Source organism: Carlito syrichta, unplaced genomic scaffold (genome assembly GCF_000164805.1).
Source record: "Carlito syrichta isolate Samal-C Ts95f unplaced genomic scaffold, Tarsius_syrichta-2.0.1 Scaffold296499, whole genome shotgun sequence".
In the NCBI taxonomy this organism is placed as follows: domain Eukaryota; kingdom Metazoa; phylum Chordata; class Mammalia; order Primates; family Tarsiidae; genus Carlito; species Carlito syrichta.
This window is the reverse complement of record NW_007240595.1, coordinates 798,031-819,631: the sequence shown is the minus strand read 5'-3', so window position 1 is coordinate 819,631 and position 21,601 is coordinate 798,031. Positions and strand designations below refer to the sequence as shown.

Below are 21,601 nucleotides of genomic sequence, written 5' to 3'. Positions count from 1 at the left end.
CTGCTCAGTGAGGAGGTATGAACAGAGTAAGCCTCAGCCATCCCTAGGGTAGGCAGCAGCAGGCAATGCACCAAGCTTGAGCCCAGGGAGATCCTGACCTACTCACAATTGACAGAGGCCTTAGGTCTCTCTTATTTATTTTACAGACCTATATTATAAAAAGGTTATCAGTCCAGCCCCCTAAGCAAATGAGTGCCTGGGCTAAAAAGGACTCTATTCAAGTTATTCTCAACCAGAGGTAAGAGAAGATGCATTTTACTAGAGGACCACATCATTTGTTTATTCATTCAACAAATAATTAGTGAGTACCTACTGCATGCTAGGCCCTGTTCTAGGTGCTGGATACAAGGATAAACAAAATAGACAAAAATTCATGTCCTCAGGAAGCTTAAATTCTAATGGGTGATGACAGACACCTACTAAGACTCAGAATCTCTTGAGAAGTCTTTTTAAGCGACATGCACCTCACCCCCTCCAGACATTTTGACATATGCTCCCCTTATGGGTGTGTTTCCTAACCTCCAAGATAAGAGTTCACTGGTCCATGGAACAATTGTTACTTATGGTCATTGGGAGCATAGCTCCTGTAGGTGGGGCAGAACAATGGTTCAGAATCTCTGGCCCATCTGACTCCAGTATGCTTCCAGAAAGAATGATTCTATAACTTCCCTTAGTGGTTGCAGCATGAATAAATCTCTACAGGTTAAGATGTTTCTCTCAATGCCTAGGCTTTTACTGAGGTTTCACTTCTCTCCTCTAGTAACACCTACAGTACAGTGGGCTGGCCCTTTTCTCTTTTTTTTTTTTTGAGTTGGAGTCTCACTATCGCCCAGACTGGAGTGCAGTGGCCGCTTCCAGCCACCGCAGCCTCGACCTGCTGGACTCCGGCAATCCTTCTGCCTCAGCCTTCCAAGTAGCTGGAACTACAGGCGCACGCTACCACGCCTGGCTAATTTTTTTGATTTATTGTAGAGATGAGGTCTCGCCTGCCCAGGTGGGTCTCGAACCCGCAGGCTCAGGCAATCCACTCACCTCAGCCTCCCAAAGGCGCGGGATTACAGGCTGAGTCACTGAGATGTTTCTCTCAATGCCTAGGCTTTTACTGAGGTTTCACTTCTCTCCTCTAGTAACACCTACAGTACAGTGGGCTGGCCCTTTCCTCTTAAGATGCTGTCTTTGGTATCATTGCTGATCACAGGCCAGGCCCAAGGCACTCCACCAAAGAGGGGCCTGAATATGATGAACCCGGGCATCCCTGAGTTCATCAGAGAGAAGGTGGCATTCACTCGCTCTGAGGTCTTGGGGATAAACTGGTAAACAAAAAAGGTAAGCCCCTGTCCTCAGGTGGATGGCATTCTCACTTGAGGGTAGAATTCTCTGCAGTCTCTCCATATGTTTCTGATTCCACTTCTTATTAGCAATGAGCTCACTCTCTGAGCATCCAGTTTCATTTTCTCAAATTGTTCCACATAGCAGGGTTGTCATGGCACACAAGACCATGGATGTGAAATGTTAATTATCATTAGTACTGTTTTTTTACCAAGTTATGCCAGGCCAGTCATTCTCAATAAAGAGTAAGAACATCATGGCCTTAGGGTTCAAGTTCAATGTAGCCACTTGAAAGCTTCATGGCTTTGAGCAAGTTACTTTCTCTCTCTAAGCCTCAGTTTCCTTAGAGTTAGAAGACCACATATCTCAGGGAATTGTTGGGAGAAATAGAGATAATACACATCAAATGTTGCGCTTAGTGCCTAACACAGAGTGCTCAGTCTTAGCTTGATAATTACTAATATTAACAAGGAATGACTATTCAGAAGAATCACCTGGGAAACTTTTATCAGTTTATCTCTGTCTTTAGATCCTAAATATTGTTGAGGCAGGGGCAGTACATTAAATATGACCATGAATTCCTTGTAGCTCATGCTATGGAAAGGTGGAGTCTACTCCTCTGCCCCTTGAATCTGGGTTGACCTCTATTTGCTTTGACAAATAGAATGTGGTGGTGAAAATTAAAAGATGTCCAAACGCCAAACTTGAGGCCTCAAGAGGCCTTGAAGCTTCTCCCTTTACCTACTTAGAATGCTGTCACACAAGAAGCCAATCTAGTCTTCTGGAGGATGAGTGGTCACGTGGACCATAACCAAGGCACCTCTGTCAACAGCCAGCCTCCAACTACCTGAAATGTGAGTGAGGCCATCTTGGGTCCAGCTACATGAGTGTGCCCAGGGGAAACCCTAGAGAAACTGCCAGAAAACCCACATGTGAAATGTGATAAATAAGTCACTAAGTTTTAGGGTGGCTTGCTATGCTGCAGTAGTAAAATGATGTAGGTGGGAAGGGTCAGGCTTGTGTACAACTGACCTTCTCCCATTCCAGCAGAGAACCACTGGCCCGGGACTTCCATCCCCATGCCTCTCTCCTTCACCTGTCCTCAGACCAGCTTCCACAATGTTTGGACTGGATCTCTCTCACTACTACAGGCTCTGATGTTCTTACAGGTGCAGTCCTGGAACTGAAGCTAGTGCTGTTATTCCAAGAATCAGCCTTCATCAGTCTTTACTCCCAGGTTGAGGGAGGGCTCAGGAGAATCTGTCACCTAGAGAGCAGGAAGGCTTCAGGAGGGACACAATAGGGGCCAAGTGTCAGGATGCTTGGGTCTTTGGGACAGTGAGTTTACATGGCAGGTGGCATCTCCTGGCATGGATGGAAAAGAGCACTCACTCTTGGGCTTCAGTTTTACTCACTCTAGTTTTTTCCTAGTTCCTCAAACTGAGAATGGGAGTGAAAGCAAAATAATTATCTCTCTGTTAGGTAAGGGGAAACTGTGGTCAAGAGAATGGCAGTGCCTGGATCAAGGATGCCTCAGGAAGCCACCGCCTATGCAAAGCCTTCCTCGTGGTTCGGTCGACCACTCTGCCACTGACATGCTCCAGCATCACTTTTTCAGCATTTCCTGGACAGCTCCTTGCTAACCTTCTCTGAAACAGAGCACAGGCAGCCACCTCTCACCCAGACCACAGTGTGCCAGAACCCCAAGCTGAAGACACACGTTGGCTCTTCATTCATTCAACCAGTGTATACTGAACACTCAATTTATTCTGGGCACTATTTTAGGCATCAATGGTCAGCAGAGACTAAAAATAGATAAAATCTCTTTTTCTACAGGTGACATTCTGATGGAGGGACACCATGTTGCTTTGTTTAGAGTGAGCAAATCACAAACAAATCAACTCTGTGGGATGGTTATGGGGCCAATAAAGAAGAAAGGAGGGTGAAGGCCTAAAAGGTTAATGGGAGGATGAGTTGCTGTTTCATAGAGAGAGAGATCAGGGAAGGCCCCTCTGCCAGGGGAGCATGTGACATAACCTGAAGGAAGTAGCAATGTGTTTATCTAGGGGAAGAATGTTCTGGGTAGAAAGAGCAGGAGGGTAAAGACGACTGCATACCTACTGTATTTCAGGGACAACAGGAAGGCAGGCCTGTGTGACCAGAGTGGAGGGAGAAGAAAGAGGAGTGAGCTGGAGATGAGTCTGAGAGACACCAGAGGCTACATCATGGAGGACCCCATGGACCACTGATAGGACTTAGGCTTGTACTCCGAAGAGAAGGAAGCTCTTGAAGAGGTGTGAGCAGAAGAGTGACTTCACATTAGAGGATGACATGCAGGGGTGCTAGGGTGGCAGCAAGGAGACTACTCAGAGGACCACTGCAACAATCCAGATTATGAAGGCTTGAATTAGAACAGTAGCAGTAGAGAAGGATCTATTTTGATGGATTAGATGAGGGGCATGAGAGACAAAGAGATCAAGATTTTTTATCTGAACACCTAGTAGAATGGGGTTCCAGTTATAAATTTCAATTTAGGAGTCATTAGTCATATATAGATATAACTTAAAAACTATGTGACCAGGATGTAAGTATAGCTAGAAAAAAAATCCAAGGACTGAACCCTGGGACATTCCAGTGTTTCAAGGTCCAGCCAAGGAGGAGGAACCAGCCAAGGAGACTGAGAGACTGACCGAGGAGAACATTTAGTAAAAAAAGAGGAAGGGCCAGGCGCAGTGACTCAGGCATGTAATCTCAGCACTTTGGGAAGCAGGGGCGAGAGAACCGCCAGAGCCTGGGGGTTTGACACTAGCCTGGACAACTTGGTGAGCCCTCATCTCTACAATAAGTAAAACAAACAAACAACAACAACAAAACCGCAGGGCAATGTGGCATGTGGCTACCGTTCCAGCTTTGGAAGGCTGAGACAGAAGGATCGCCTGAGCCCAGCAGGTTGAGGCTGTGGTAGCCGTGAGTATGCCAATGCACTCCAGCCTGGGCAACAGAGTGAGACTCTGACTCAAAAAAACGAAGACTATTAAGAGTGATGTCCTGAGCTGGGCTTGGTGGCTCAACCTGTAATCCTGCTCCTTTGGGAGGTTGAGGTGGGTGGACTGCCTGAGCCTGCGGGTTCGAGACCCGCCTGGGCAGCGAGACCTCATCTCTACAATAAATCAAAAAATCAGCCAGGCGTGGTAGCGCATGCCTGTAATTCCAGCTCCTTGGAAGGCTAAGGTGGAAGGATCGCCGAACCCAGCGGGTCAAGGCTGCGGTGGCCGCGCCACTGCACTCCAGTCTGGGCGACAGAGTAAGACTCCAACTCAAAAAAAAAAGAGTGATGTCCTGAGACCTTCAAGAAATAGGGAGTGATCAACTGAGTCAAATCTGCCAACAACTGAGTTGAAGGACTGACAAATGATCATTAGATTTGGCAACATGTAGGTCACTGGGATCTTACGAAGAGAGATTTTGGTAGAGAGGTAAGAAGGGAAGCTCGAATGGAAGAAATTCAAGAAAGTGGGAGGGGGGAGAAGTGGAGACAGAGAGATCAGACAACTCTTTCAAATAATTTTCCTACAAAAGAAAACATACATGGGAGGGTGGTTGGAGGAGAATGTGGCATAACAGAGGCATTTTGCTTGCTAATTTGAGCTATAAGGTATTATGGCATGCTTGAATGATGACTGGAGCTGGAATGATCCAGTATAAAGGGAAAAGTTGTCAATGAAGGTCACAGAGGGCACAAACGTAAGAGCGACTTCCTTGAGAAGGCAGCGAGGGAGGCAGGGGCCCAATGCCCATCTAAAAGGGTGACCTTAGACTGGAGAACCCACTTTCCATCCACTCGTGCCAGGTGTCTTCTCACATGGTCTGGAGAACCCTCCTCCCATTCACAAGCTCTGAGTATCTTCTCACATAGTTTCATCCCTGTGCTGCTTTATGCTTCCATCACCCTGGCTTTTACTGCTGTGTTCCCAACTCATTCCTTAGAGGAGACAAAAGGTCAGGGATTTTTTTTCCTCCTACTTCAAGCATTTGGATCCAGCCCTTCCCCAAACATACTGACCTACTTGATGACCAAATCCTATCAATATTGCTTCCGAACATCTCTCTGACCTCTCTTCCCCATCCCCACTGCTACTGTTACTTTTTTAGTTCAGATCTCATCTTTCACGAGGATTATTAATAGGCTCTCTCTCTCTCTTTTTTTTTTTTTTTTTTGAGTCAGAGTCTTTCTCTGTTGCCCAGGCTGCAGTGCAATGACACAATCACAGCTCACCACAGCCTCGACCTCCTGGACTCAGGCAACCCTTCTACCTCAGTTTCCCAAGCAGGTGGGGCTACAGGTGCACACCATCACACCCAGATAACTTCTAGAGACTAGGCTGGTCTCAAACTTTTGGGCTCAAGCAATGCTCTCCCCTCGGCTTCTCAAAGTGCAAGGATTACAGGTATGAGCCACCACGCCCTACCTAAAACAGTCTCTCAACTTCTTTCTCTGCCTTCAGTTTTAACCCGGTTCCAGTCCATCCTCTCATCTGACATCTGTTTAAAATGCAAAACTGATCATGCTCAAAACTCCCCATCATCTACAGAATAAAATGCAAGTTCACTGGCATTGTTGACAAGGCCCTCCATGATCTAATCCCTTCCTATTTTTCCCTTCACCATCTCATACTGTTTCACCCTCTACCAATCCTGTATCCCACCCTCAGGCACATCAAAATCCTAGCTTTCTCACATCCTTCACCCAGGTGGAGATGACCAATTCCGGATGCCTCCACTGTACCTGGAAAGATATCTGTTATGTCATGTACAACACTGTATTGTAACATATGGTTTCCTCTCCCTCACTGGACTATGAGTGGACCTTTTTTGAACATGGTGACAGTATCTTGTTAATCTTGATATGCCCTGTGCTTTGCACTGCACCTAGAATTTAGTAGGAATGAATATATTTGTGTTTAATGACTAAATGAATGAATGAAAAAAATAAATGGCTAAAACCTAGGTTCCCTATTTACCTGCCCAGGACATTGCCTACAAGCTTCCTTGCCTCTCCCTCTGTGCTGTATGACCAGAACAACATCTTCGCAAGGTACACAAAACACTCAGTGCAGCCCAGTATGGCTCTCAGATCCCAAAGCCCTATCCCATAAGGCAAAGATTATATTCTTGAGCAAGAGTCTAGAGTTCTGGTTCCATCACTTCCTGGGTGTGTTCACAGGCAAGTCACCTACTTCTTTGAGCCTCGGGTTCTTTATCCATAAAATGGGGACAGTGCTTACTCTGAGTATCCTCACATACTAGCTGGGTGACCAGGATGATGTAAATTTGTAAAAGTGTTCAAACACTATAAATAATTCCATAAAGGTAAAATACATATTCTTTTCAGGCCAGGCGCGGTGGCTCAAGCCTGTAATCCCAGCACATTGGAAGGCCAAGGCGAGAGGATTGCTGGGGCCCAGGGGTTCAAGACCAGTCTGGGCAACTTGGTGAGACCTCGTCTCTACAATAAATCAAAAACTAGCCAGGCAAGGTGGCGCATGCCTATAGTTCCAGCTACTTGGAAGGCTGAGGTGGAAGGATCACCTGAGCCCAGCAAGTAGAGGCTGCAGTGGCCATGAGTGTGTCACTGCACTCTAGCCTAGGTGACAGAGTGAGATTCCAACTCAAAAAACAAAAAGAAAAATATTTTTAAAAAGTAAACACCAAACAGCCAACTGACACCCAAGGCTCTGCTCTTGCCCTCTCGGTTTTGCTATTCTCCAGTCCCAGAGCATACCCCTGGGGAGGGAGGCAGACACCATGGAACTGGGCACTGGTGCTGCTGCAGCCTTGTCAGCAGTTGCCAGTTCTGCAGCTCGGCATAGGTACGGATGCCAACACTGTAGCATGCAACTGGCCAAAATCAACACTTTTAGGAGAGATGGAGTAAGATAAACAGTTTAAAGTGGGGGCAGGGAGAGAGAATGCAAAGGAAATATAAAAGAAAGGGAACCACAAAAATTCAGGCCGGGCATGATGGCTCATGCCTGTAATCCCAGCACTCTGGGAGGCTGAGGCGGGAGAGGATTGCTTGAGCCCAGTTCACGACCAACCTGGGCAACATTGCGACACCTTGTCTCTACAGAAAATCTAAAAATGAGTTGTGCATGGTGGCACACACCTGTAGTTCCAGCTACTTAGGAGGCTGAGGCAGAAGGATCACCTGAGCCCAGGAGCTGTATCATGCCACAGCACTCTAGCCTGGGCAATAGAGTGAGACCCTGACTAAAACAAACAAACAAACAAACAAAAAACACATACACAGAGAGAAAAATAGACAGGACAAGTAGTAAGACAGAAAGAGTATGAACTAGGATATGGAAAGAGAAAATAAATTTCAAGAGAAAGCATTCTGTGTCCACACATGTGCAGTAGACAGAAAGTGAGAGTTAAAGTGCAAAATATTCCCTTTGGTACCACCTCACATGAACATGATCCAACCTTTGTTTGTGACACAGGCCTCTCTCAAGTAACACAGCAGGAAGCATTTGTGCTAAGGGATGCCACATAAATCATCAAGTGCAGTGAGGGACTTTTTTGGAGGGAAGGCCATCTTTAGTCCTTGATGACAAGGCAGTTCTGAATTCAGCATACTTGAAGTTTTTTTTTTTTTTCTGGTCATAGGGCTATTACAAGTGCTAGTAACAGGAAGGGACCAAGTAGGAGCCAGTTGGGGAATAGTCCTAGGAGTTCAGGAAATAGCACCAGAGGTACCAGAATGTGCTATGAGTGCCACAAAGTGAGCCTGTCTGCAGGTGATGGTTGCATAGGGCCCAGTTTCCATATGCTTCCATCCTTACTAAGTGGATATCTGGCCTGCTTCAAATGAAACTGCCTGGGAGGTGGCTCTTCACCATTCTTGGGCTTCTCAACTAAGGACCCTGCTGGCTCAGTGGACATTAGCAAGCTCCTACCACTCAGTGACTGCCCCAACTCTGGGGATGGCATTCTCACTGTGCTACCCAAGGCCATGCCCTGACACAGCGGAAGAGAACAAGGAGGAAGACTGCCCGAGCCCTGGCAGCAAGCTCAGCAGTTTGCTCCCAGCCTACAGCAGAAGCTCACCAAGTAATTTCAACTGACATCCCCCTCCAGAAAAGTCCCAATAAAAAGCAAAAGGACAGGCTGACATTCGTAACTTGGCCTTCTTGCTCCCAAAGCAATCTCATCCCAAATGGCTGGGAGCCCCCAACAGAATCCAGGGAAGCCTCAGCCTCCAACTGGGGTTACATCTAGGCCACCATCTACAGAGACTCCAGAGGGCCCTCACAGTTTGTTAGGGTATGCAGAAAGGTAGCCAGGGTCATAGCATAAGTTGAGTTGGCTTTTCATTAAGAAAGCACATCTAAGATTCTGCTGAAGCCATACCCATCTGCCTCTCAGTCGATTTCTAAGGAAGCACAAAGAGGACTGGGGAGTTCTTCTCTGAATGGGAACCCCAAGTCTCCTAAGCAGCAGCAGCAGCGAATCAAGAGAGAATACTTACAATGTGGAAGCACTCTCTGAGGTTACTGATGCCCAACAGAAAAATCCCTAATGTCATAGTCCAGTAAAAATTAGGCTGCTAAATAAAGCAGAGCCAGGCATGATACTAAGCCAAGAAAGAAATCCAGTTCCAGGAAACTGCACCAACAGCACTTGTGGTGATTTTAAAACATGGTCCCCAGATTCTTTGATGTGTCTCCTGTCAAAATAACTCCTCCTCTTAAATCTGGACTCTGTGACTGCTTGACCAATAGAATATGACAGAAATGATACTGTGCTGCTTCTCAGACCCACACCTCAAGAAATTAGCAGCCTGGGCCATTGCTTTACTAAACTCTGGTGTGGTCAAGTGCTCTTTGACTATGGCCGCCGTCATGTTTTCTAAACTTTGGTCCTCTCTCCTGCCTTGGAAAGGTGAATCTCCTCTCTCTTCCCTCTTTCTAATTTACTTTTAAAATAAACTATATTTTCCAATCTAAAAACAATAAATAAATTACTAGCCTCTGATTCCTGTCTCCCATGCTATGAGTACGCCGAGGCCATGTAGAGAGGGCATATGTAGGTGTTCTGGCTTACTATCCCAGGTGAAGTCCCAGCAATAGCCAGCATCAAATCCCAGACATTGAAGTTGAGACATCTCCAGGTGAAACCAGCCCCCGCCCATTGAGGCACCTCAGCCTTGAATTCTCTTTAGTCAAAGCAGACATTGTGGAGCAGGATCAAGCTATCCCTGCAGTGCTCTGTCTGAATTCCTAATCCACTGAGTCTGGGAGCATAGTGAAATGGTTGTTTCACACCATTAAATGTTGGGGTGGTTATATGACAGTAGATAACAGATTTTGGTACCTGTAAGAGGGGTGCTACTAAAATTCTTAAAACATTGACTTTTGGGCTGTCAGAAGAGGCTTAATGGAAAGTAAGGAAAATATTATTAAAAGGGGACCCTCACGGTATTGGAAAGTTTGGTGAGTCTGTTGCCTGTGGTAACATGAAAAATAGGAGCTACAGCTAATACACTTGATGAACTAGCGAAGGAGATTTGCAGGCCAAGTACTAAAGGTGCCATCTTAACTTTTTCAAGTTTCCTGTTAAGACATGGCTTGGTGGCTCAGCCTGTAATCCCGTGCTTTGGGAGGCTGGGGTGAGTGGATTGCCTGAGCCTGCAGGTTCGAGACCCACCTGGGCAATTTGGTGAGACCTCATCTCTACAATAAATCAAAAAAAAAATTAGCCGGGCGTAGTAGCACGCGCCTGTAGTTACAGCTACTTGGAAGGTTGAGGCGGAAGGATCGCCGGAGCCCAGCAGGTCGAGGCTGCGGGGGCCGGGGGCAGCCACCGCACTCCAGTCTGAGTGACAGAGTGAGACTCCAACTCAAAAAAAAAAAAAAGACATGAGCTAAAAAGGGGCTTTTCTGTTTTCAAGAAAAATTTTTTACAGACATGAATGAGAAACGGCTTACTAGATCAGAAAAACTGTTTTTCAGGTTGGGTGTGGTGGCTCATGCCTATAATCCCAAAACTTTGGGAGGCTTGAGGAGGGAGGATCACATGAGCCCACAAGTTTGAGACCAGCCTGGGCAACATAGGGAGATCCCATCTCTATTTAAGAAAACAAACAAAAACTGTTTTTTATTGCCAGTGTCTCCAGATAGGAAAAATTATCAACTTAAGAAAGGGCTTCCAGCTGGGGCATGGTGGCTCATGCTTGTAATCCCAGCCCTTTGGGAGGCTGAGGTGGGAGAATTGCTTGAGCCCAAGAGTTTGAGACCAGCTGAGGCAACATAGCGAGACCCTCATCTCTACACAAAATAAAAAGCCAGGTGTGTGTGGCATGTGCTTCTAGTCCCAGCAACTTGGAAGACAAAGATAAAAGAAACGTCTAAGCCCAGGAGGTCGAGGGTGCAGTAAGCAGTGATCATGCCACTGCACTCCAGACAAGAATGAGACCCAGATACACATACACACACACACACACACACACACACACACACACACACACACACACACGTGGCTTCCAGTTGTGGTAATGGTTTTACTGAGTATGTGTGTATGTGTAAACTGTACACTTATTTATTTATTTATTTAGAGACAGGGTAGTGTTCTGTTGCTCAGACTGAATGCTCTGTCACTCAGACTGAAGTATAGTGGCACTATTGCAGCTCATTGCAGCCTCGAACTCATCGCTCAGCCTCCTGAGTAGCTAGGACTACAGGCATGTGCTACCATGCCCAGCTAATTTTTAAATTTTTTTCTAGAGATAGGGGCTCGCTATACTGCCCAGGCTGGTCTCAAACTCCTGGCCTCAAGGGACCCTCTAGCCATGGTCTCCCAAAGTTCTGGGATTATAGATGTGAGCCACCACACCCAGTCAAACTGTATACTTTAAATTGATCCAAAAACTAATTTAAAGTGTTGCCTCCTAGGACCTTACAGACAGACAAAAAGTCTCCTAAGTATCTTAAAGGTGGGACTTGTAGATCCTCGCTATAGACAAGACAGCTTCTAAGAACCTTAAAAACTGGAGTCTCAGCGCAATCTTAGAGGAAATCCAAAGTAAAGAGGGGCTTATAGCGAAGTGATTTGTATGTGTGACTTTTTCGATTACAATGGATTATAAATTAATTCATAAGGAACTCACAGAGTTTTTAAAGAAAGTATATCAGCTTGGCTGAAAAAAACAGACACTGCAAAATGAAGAGGAGACTTTGAACCCTTAGCATATTATGGGCAGATAGAGAACAATTCACCTGCAATAATAAGTTACTTTTTATAGAAAAGGAAGGATGAGTCAGAGGGTAGAATCAAAAGCTCAGAGGTAGAGCTGGAGATGAAGGAAATGAACCAAGATCTCATCAAGGAATTAGTCCCACTGAATAGAAGAATTACAATGGAACAGTAATTGCTGGGTGTCTCTTTTCCTCTTTCTGATCAGAAGCATCTATTGTGGTTATCTTAGGCCTGTCCCACCAGTGTGGCAAATATATATTCTTTTTCAGAGCAAGAGAAACAGTACTCAAGGAGCCGCACACAAGGACTGGAAGTGCACCCCAAAAAGTTCCAGCTATACTTCGACTTGATTTTGATGACAAGATTCTTGACTTCGAGCTGAAGCCATTAATAGGATAAGACCTGGGATCTCAGGGGAGAAATTGAGTGTATTTTGCATCTGGGAAGGATGTGAATTATTGTGACCAGAGGGTAGACTGTGGTAGATTGTATTATTCAAAGATAGGTACCATAGTTTATCCATTCCACATATTCTTCTTTCAAGAAGATGCTAATATTCTTCTCATCCAGTTTTGGGAACTATCTTCCCTTACCTTGAACTTAAGCATCCTGTTATTATTGTCTTAATCAATACAGTGTAATAGAAAATACACCTCTTAACTTACGAGCTGGCTCATTAAAATGCCATGCATTTTTGCCTTGTTCTCTTAGGATGCTTACTCTTGGAACCCAGATGTCTTGCTGTCAAAACATGCAGCCCAGTGTAGGTGTTTCCTGGCTGGAGTCCAGTTGACTGCCAGTGTCAGCTGTCAGACAAGCAAGACTTCGGATGATTCCAGCTCCTAGGCATTGAGTCACCCCCAATCTTCAAGCCACCCAACCAATGCTACAAGGAATGGAGACAAGCTTTCCCTGCTGAGCCCTACCCAAATGGCATTTTCTGAGCAAAGTAAATGTTACTGTTTCAAGCTACTAAGTTTGGGGTCATTTGTTACATAGCAATAAATAACCAGCCCAGCACTGACAGCATCATGGCTGGATTTTAGGAAGCATCTCGGGTAGCAGGGGCTGAGGCCACAGGTCCTCCGGAGGTATGACCTGCCATGGCCAGGATAGGCTCTGCAACACTATCTTTTACCGACAGCTAGGACTCTCAGATTTGTCTTGCCTCCAAGCTCTACCCTCTTTCTAAAATCTAAGGCAAAGGGTCCAAATCTGCATCCACTTTGGCAGTGGGACCTCCAGACTTCACGAACATAGCACAAACTGAATTCCCCTCTCCTCCCCCAAAACCTGCAAATGTGAGTTTAATTATAGCTCCACAGCAAATTAGCTGTGTGGGCTTCAGCTTCCTCATATGTAACACAAGTAACAAGCCAGATGTACCCAAGATCCCTCCCAACTCTGACATTCCAACAGAGTTTTGCTGGGCCCCCAAAGGGTTCCAACTGAGTAGGGGAAATGGGAGCCACATAAATATCCACCCTCTGAGGTACTACATAATGGTGTCACTTGGAGGCTCCAAACCAAGGATTCTACGAGTGAATTCAGAGAGGAGGGGGATCCGGCCTAGCTGGGTGGTCAAGAAAAACACTGGCAGAGAAGTGATATTTGCGTCTGGACTAGCAAAAAATGTAAGGTCCGCATTAGAGAACAGCAAAACATTCTTACAGACACCCAGATTTTCGGCACCTGCAACCAGAAGCAAGGTTTGCAAACACAAGTCTGACAGCCCGTACTTCCAAGTTGCAGTGACCCATGTCCTGGAGTTTCACAGTGAAGGGGGCAGAAAGAAAGACCAAGGTGCTATCATGAAACCCTGCAAACCAGGCTAAGTTTGACCTTATCATGGATGGCAGTAGTTTTGAGCAGTGAGATCCCAGTAATGTGTATAGGGAATTGAATGTGGTGTATAATAAAATAACAAAAGGATCAAGAGAGGTAGACTTGAGATCTTCCTTTCATTAGTTTTGTATACTTGGGGAGTATCTCCTTTCTCTGAACCTCAGTTTCCCAATCTGTAAACTAAGTGGGTTAGACTGAATGAGCTCTACAGCCCCTTTTCAGCACTGCCTTTGTAAGAATGTATAGTCTGGAAAGAAAGTCCAAAGAATGTATAGTCTGGAAAGCTGAGACCCATTAGGAAGGTACTACAAAGACTCAAAGAACCCAACAGCCTGTGCTCCAAGAGGTTGCTCACCCAGTCATCTACTCAACTGATCAACAAATAATTAATGTCTTCTATGTGCCAGGCTCTGAGAACACACAAGGAAGTCAGAGTCCTTGCCCTCAAGAAGTCTACATTCTTACAGACAACCAGGCTTTCTGCAACTGCAACCAGAACCAAGGTGTGCAAACACAAGACTGACAATCTGTACTTCCAAGTTGCAGTGACCCAGGTCCTGGAGTTTCACAGCGAAGAGACTGTGGAGGAATCAGCAGGCACAGCAGCTCTCCTGAAAAGAGCCCCTGCTGCCTGCCAAGCTTTACTATACAAGTGAAATCCCCTGAGAGCAACGAGTGGCAAAGTTCACCCTGTCTCGGCAGCTGAATGAGCTCTAAACATAGTATTTCCTTGTTTGCAATTCACCAGGCTGCTTCTAGTCCCACCCCAGGTCATCACACTGACACAGTCAAGCCTGATCTCTGAAATTCAGAGAAGCTTTGTGAATCCCACCACCTTCCCCCAGAGCTGGACGCAGCCATAGCTTGTGAGTTGAAGTAGAAACAGCCTGAGGGGAGGATGTACCTGACAGGTAAGGGTGAAACAGGATGCCCATTTGGCCTCACCAACAAAGAGCAAAGGCAACCTGCTCCATGAGATCAAGGCAGAGCAAAGAACAAAACTCAGGTGGTACGATGAAGGACTTAAGATTTCCTCCTCCTACTCATTCCTGCCAAATCAAGATTGGGCTGCAAAGGAAGGGAACAAATTAGCAAAACACCTATAAAAATCTAGGGACTGGAATCCAGGATCTTTGACCTGCAATGGGTTGGTGGTGCCAAGTTCACCTGCAAATTAAGGATACAGCCTGCAAATACATACCTTGACAGTTCCAGAGGGTCCTACACTCCATCCCCACCATCCATGCTCCAGTGTTCCCCATCCCCCAAAGCTACATATAAGTGCCTCTGAGTACCACCAGGTTCCTCTGCCTTCATGAGGATGATGCAGAAGTCCCCAAGGTAAAGCTGGGGTGTCAAATGCCCAGCTATCCAAGGTCATGGCACCTCTTCCCTCCCCAGCCAAAGTTCTGGCCACACCAAGGAGTCTCCTCCTCCTTGGAATTCTGGGCTAGCAATGATAGAAGGACCTCAGGTCACTGCCAAATATCTACTAAAAGGTCAGAGTAAGAAGTGCCAAGATCATCAATTCAACTTGTAAATGCCTTGGAGAAAAATAATGAATCGCCCCTTTTTATCCCCTAGTGTCTAGTATAGAGCCTGGCACCTAGGAGGACTTCATTTTGCACTGGCAATGCTTTCTGGAATGAACTGGTAACGTATGGCTTTACTTAGACTCAAAATCACATCCAGATGTGGCCAAGGGTGAAGGCAGCCAAAGAAACTACCAGATCATCACGTCTAAACAACACCTACACCCCATGGGTAGCCTCTGAGAGAAGAAAGTCACTAGCCACAGAGGCCTATGACTCCACGCCAAAAGCCAGTTCCCAGAAAAAAAGTAAGGGAGAGAGAAAAGAGGAAATGTGGCAGGAAGGAAGCAATGATGTAGAAGGGAGGCTGAAAAGATGCTTTTTTAGGCACATCTGAGGCTGAGATATTTACAAACACCAACTAGTATGTTATGATCACAAGCATGCTGGGACGCTAAAGGAAGAGCCATTTCTGAAAACATTTAGAAATATGTAGGCGTGTATTCCAAATAGAAACTGGGGCACCTGTCAGCAGTCTTGATTCCACTTTGACGCTTGATGTAAATATTGCACTTCCCACCCCTCCGCAACACCCCTGCATGGTGGAAATTAGAAGAAAAAAATGAATCCTTAAAGGAGCTGAGGGCTCCTGGGTATGGTAATCTCTAAGTCAGGTCCTAAATATACAATTTCTTTAAAATTAAGAATAAAACTATACAACCACATGTGTTTGCTCCACTCCTACAGTAGTCTGACATGAAAAAGAAAATGGAAATTTAATTCTCAGTATCCATCTGCCAACTTAATTACATTAAGGTGGCTACCAGGTTGAGAAGAGACTGGCAACATGGTTCAGGCAACGGAAGCAGGCACCAGGAGCAGGCAACGGGAGACAGAAACTCAGAGCTCGACCTGTTTCTGCCTTGGCTACCAATATGCTCTGGAAGAAGTCAGTTCCTCCACCTGTTTTACCCTAGAAACTGCTCCTCCCTGCCATTCCCAGCTGCACCCAGTTCAGGGAAGCAGGTATGCCACCCAGCCCAGTCTAAATTAGAGGGGTTACAAGGCCAGGGTGTGTTCTTCTTGGTTACTGCCACAAAGTGGATATTCAGTTTGTTTGGCTAAGTCCCATGCTGTTATCGACAAATTAGAGCCCATCAATCCTTGTTTGGTCAACACAGTCCATCCAGACTGTTTCTACTGCAACTAAGTTCTGCATATGTGGCATGGGGAACCCTTGCCTCCTTCATGCTAGTCACTCCCCAGGGTTTACATCCTGTGCCCTGTTTTACCAACTACTGCTGAACTCCAGTTCTGAACGAACCAAACATCTACCACCACCTCTGCTCAGATCTGAGTGTGCCACATCCCACTGGACTCAGCCTAGCACTGCATAGCCCAGACATCCAGGAAGGAACTAGCCTGTCCCAAACAAAGCTGAGCATCCTTCTTATAGCTATCTATCCTAAAGGCTAGGGTCCCAAAAGCCAAATCTGTCCACCTGAGATTCAGCAGAAGGGGCTATGAAAGGTATGTGGCTTTATGAGGGAAATGTGAATAAGATAGGTGGATTGTATCAATACCAATAACCTGATTGTGATATCGTACTACAGTTTTGAAAGATGTTACCATCATGAGAAACTGGTTAAAGGGTACATGGAATCTCTCTGTGTTTTTTCTTACAACTGCATATAAATAGACAATTATCTCAAAATAAAAAAGTTTAACTTAAAAAAAAAAAGGAGAGGTATGTGGCTTTAATAAAAAAGACTGAAGGTTCTTCCAGGACATCAGCATCCAGCCTTGGCCAAGACCTGAGAAGGCAAGGTGGGAGCACTGTACATCTATCTGCCAGTTCTGGAAGCTTTGATTTCATCATAGGAATGGAGTTAAAACTTATAGAGTGACTTTATGCCAGCCACTAGGCTAAGCCCTGGCATATATTATCTCATTTAATCCTCATCCACAGCAACTCTGTATTATTATTATTATTATCATTATTATTATTATTTTACAGATGAGGTAACAAAGATTTTAGAGGGCATAGGAAAACATTCTGAGAGCTCACTATCTGGTAAATCATCAGAGCTTGAATTGGAATCAAATTCTATGATTCCAAAATCTGTAGTTTGTCTAAACTCTTATAAAGTCTAGACTTCTGCTTGGAGTTTGTGCTAATATGTATTAATATAACTGCCCACCCACCCCACCATAATGTGGTTGACCTCCCTCACTACAGCGCAGCCAACTCAGGCACAAGCCCCAAGCTGTCCCCATCCTGAGAAAAGCTTACAGACAGAAGAACATTAGCTGTTTCTTGTTGGCTCCATCCTTGGAAAGGTAGGCACCTCCAACAGCACAAAGTAAAGCTTGCTTTTGGGTTGCTATTCACCATCGCCTGTGGAGACTTACAGAGCTAGAAAATGACTTCTGCCTAATGGTCAGCACAAGCTGGCCTAGACCAGCCACCTGAATGGTTATCAGAGTCATGATGATAATTATTTACATTTCTCCAGGGAATCCCACCTGGAACCCTGGCCATCTTGCTGTCCCTTGATGTCATCCCAGCAGTCCTCCCATACTCACCTGCTCAGAGTCCCCCGAGGGGCCTTAGTGCCTCCGGCTCCATGGGTGATGCTGGAATTCTTGTTGGCAGTCATGGTCATTTCGGCTCTCTGCAAACCCAGAGCCCTGCAAAGAAGACAAGGCCAGTGAGCCTAAAGCACCTCGAACATCTTCCAGATGCCCTCTAGAACTGCCAAGAGAGTTTATGTGGCAGGTGGTAGGAGCCACTTTCCCACTTATGTTTAACTCCATGTGTTACAGCTTTGGGAAAAGAAACATGTGCTTTTAACTTTTACTCTAATTGAGTAAAAGTAAAACTTGTCTATTCAAGGAACTAAAGCAGATCACAATGAACCTTTCAATATATTAGAGACTCTCGGCCTGGGGTAGGGAAGGGTCTGTGAACTAACAGATAACTTACTACTTCACAGAAAATGAAAAAAATAGGAACAAAACTCCATTTCCACCCCTTCTCTCCTCATTTAAGCTAGAATTTCCTAAACTTCTATCATTCCACAGTCTCTATGGTTTTTGCCACATTTGCAAACCTCCTGACCTATTTTTTCTTAAAAAACTTAAAATTGACTTCCTTTTCTAAAAAAAGTACAACCTTGTTCCTAAATAATAAACTATTCATTAATATTTACTGAACACCTGTGTCCAAGGCAAATGCAATGCAGCAAAGAATAAAACAAAAATCTCTGCCCTTGCGGAACTTGCATCCTAGTGGGGAGAAACAGACAAAAGCATGCATGTATCGCATATGTGTGTGTGTGTGTGTGTGTGTGTGTGTGTGTGTATTTGTAAGGTGATGATAAATGGTATGAAGGAAAAATTGAAGCAAAGTAGAGGTAAAAGGGAGTGAAGAGAGTGTGCTATTTTTAAAAGGATGAAAGACTATTTTGATAAAGTGACATATGAATAGACACCACGACACTGGAAGCTAGAAATGCTAATCATGTTTTTTTCAAATTTCCACGAAAATGAAATTAATATACATTAAGGTATTTAAATAACTGCAAAGTGAAAAAAAGTCTGTTCATGTATTATATATATACTCTTAGCTAATATATCACTAATGGTCAAAGTGCCATCCTTTAGGGAACACTATTTTATGCCAAATAATGGAAGGAATAAAAAAGTTAAAACTTAAGGGTACACTCAGATTGAAAACAAAAAAGTAAAATTATCTCTATTTGCAGATGGCATGATTTTGTATGTAGAAAATCCTAAGAATTCCACTAAAAAACTATTAAACTACTGAGTGAGTTCAAGAACGTTTGCAGGATATAAAATCAATATTAAAAAACAATTTTACTGTAATCCCAGCAATTTGGGATGTCTAGGTGAGCGGATTGCCTGAGCCCGCAGTTCGAGAACAGCCTGGGCAACTTGGCGAGACCTCATCTCTACAATAAAAAAATTAAAAATTAAAAAAATTAGCCAGGCATGGTAGTGCACGCCTGTAGTTCCGGCTAGTTGGAAGGCTGAGGCAGAAGGATCACCTTAGCCCAGCAGGTTGACGCTGGGGTGGCCGTGAGTGGGCCACTGCACTCCAGCCTGGACAATGGAGTGAGACTCCAACTCAAAAAAGATAAAAATAAAAATAAAAAACAATTTTATTTCTATATACTAGAATGAACAACCTGAAGATGAAATTAAGAAAACAATTTCATTAATAATAGCAGCAAAAGTAATAAAATAAATTTTAACAAAAGAAGTACAAGACATGTACACTGCAAAGTATAAAACATCATTGAAAGAAATTTGCAACATAAAAAATATGGATATACCATATTCTTGGGTTAGAAAACTTAATATTGTTAAAATGGCCATTCTATAGATCAATTTGGGAAGATCAATCAAAATCCCAGCTGCCTTCTTTTCAGAATCTGACAAGCTGATCCTAAAGTTTTATGGACAGGCAAGGGACCCAGAGCAATCAAAATAATCTTGAAAAAGAGTAAAGTTGGAGGACTCACACTTGCCAATTTCAAAACACAATACAAAGCGACAGTAATCGAGACAGTGTGGTACTGACACAAGAATACAAATAGTAGCCAGGCATAGTGGCTCACACCTGTAATCCCAACACTTTGGGAGGCCAAGGAGAAAGGATTGCCTGAGCCCAGGGATTCAAAACCAACCTGGGCAACTTGGCAGGATCTTGTCTCTACAATAAATCAAAAATTAGCTGGGCATGGGGTGCACGCCTGTGGTCTCAGCTTCTTGGAAGGCTGAGGTGGAAGGATCACCTGAGCCTAGCCCAGCAGGTCAAGGCCACAGTGGCACTGAGTGTGTCACTGCACTCCAGCCTGGGCAACAGAGTGAGACTCCAACACACACACACACACACACACACACAAGCAATGGAATAGAATTCAGAGCTCAGCAATAAACGCTTACATTTATGGCCAACTGATTTTCAAGAAGGGTGCCAAGACAATTCAATGGGGAAAGAAATGTCTTTTCCACAAATGGTGCTGGGAAAACTGAACATCCTTATACAAAAGAATAAAGTAGATCCTCCTACTATATATAAAAATTAAGTTAAAAAATAGCCCTAACTATAAGAACTAAAATTACAAAAGCAAATCTTAGAAGAAAACATAGAAGTAAATCTTTGTGACAGTGGATTAGGCAATTCTTAGATATGACACCAGAAGCACAAAGAACAAAAGAAAAAAGATATAAACTATATTATACCAAAATAAAAAACTTTTGTGCTGTAAGCAACACCATCAAGAAAGTGAAAAGATAATCCACAGGATGGGAGAAATTTTTTGAAATCATATATCTGCTAAGAAACTTGTATCCAAAATATATTTTAAAAATTCTTGCAACTTAATAATATAAAGATAATAACCCAAAAATTTAAATAAAAACTATCCAGAAATATAAACTTGGCCAATAAACATATGAAGTAATGCTCAATATCATGAATCATTAGGAAAATACAAATAAAAACCACATGAAACACTACTTGCCATCTACGAGGATGACTATAATAAAAAACACAGATGAAAACAAGTGCTAGTCAGACTGTAGAGAAACTGGAACCTTCATTCATTACTGGTAGGAATACAAAATGCTGCGTCCACTTTGGAAAACAATTTGGAGGTTCCTCAAAAAGTCATACATAGACGTTGTCATATGAACCAGTATGACCCACTCCTAGTATATGTTCAAGAGAAATGAAAACATGCCCATACAGACACTTGTACACAAATGCTCATAACAACAAACCTCAGGATAGCCAAAAATGGAAACAACCCAAATGTCAGTCCATCAACTGGCGAATACATAAATAAAATGTGGTATACCTGTACAATGAAATGTTATTCAAATATAAATTGGAATAACGTACTGATATATATTCTACAACATGAGTCACCTTGATTCCACTTTTATGTAATGTCCAGAATAGGCAAATCTATAAAGACAGAAAGGAAATGAGGGGCTGCTTAGGGTTGGCTGAGGGTGGCAGAATGTAGCATGACTGAGATGAATATGGGGTTTCTTTTTAGGGTGATAGAAATATTCTGGGATTAGTGGTAATGGTTGCAAAACTGTGAATGTTAAAAATCATTAAATTATATGGATGAATTTTATGGTATATGAATCATATCTCAATATAGAGGTTGAAACTTAAGGGCTAAAAAAACCTTTTTAAGTGCCTTGGAGAATGGGTGTGAGAGACAACACAACTGATACATCAAGCATATTTCCAATGTGAATGAGCATATGCCTGGGCTAATACCACAATCACAGAACCTGAATAGTTCATGAATGCAGTTCTCTCACTCCAACTGTCATCCTCATATCATAGTGACCACAATGAAGTGTATATCTAGATGTATTTATGGCCACTAATGACCTTAACCCTGGAGGCCATCTTATTTCTTACCTTGGTACAAGTGATTGGTTTTGGTGATAAAAAATAAGTCAAATCCTAGTTCTTGGTATCATTTATAGTTCTGTACTAATTTCTTTCTTTTTTTTTTTTTTTTGAGTTGGAGTCTCACTCTGTCGCCCAGACTGGAGTGCAGTGGCTGCTCCCGGACACTGCAGCC

At 44.0% G+C, this 21,601-nt stretch overlaps 1 protein-coding gene across 4 annotated transcripts in view; it reads right to left on the bottom strand.

The window, feature by feature from the left end:
- The window catches only part of ST5 (suppression of tumorigenicity 5), a 114,759-nt gene that overhangs the window by 38,562 nt on the left and 54,596 nt on the right, over positions 1 to 21,601 (bottom strand). For all 4 annotated transcript variants that reach the window (XM_008054569.2, XM_008054572.2, XM_008054570.2 and 1 more), the window contains exon 2: positions 17,550 to 17,654. In XM_008054569.2, coding sequence (XP_008052760.1) covers positions 17,550 to 17,629 — 80 coding nt within the window. In that variant the 5' untranslated portion in view covers positions 17,630 to 17,654. The remainder of the gene's footprint in view (positions 1 to 17,549; positions 17,655 to 21,601) is intronic.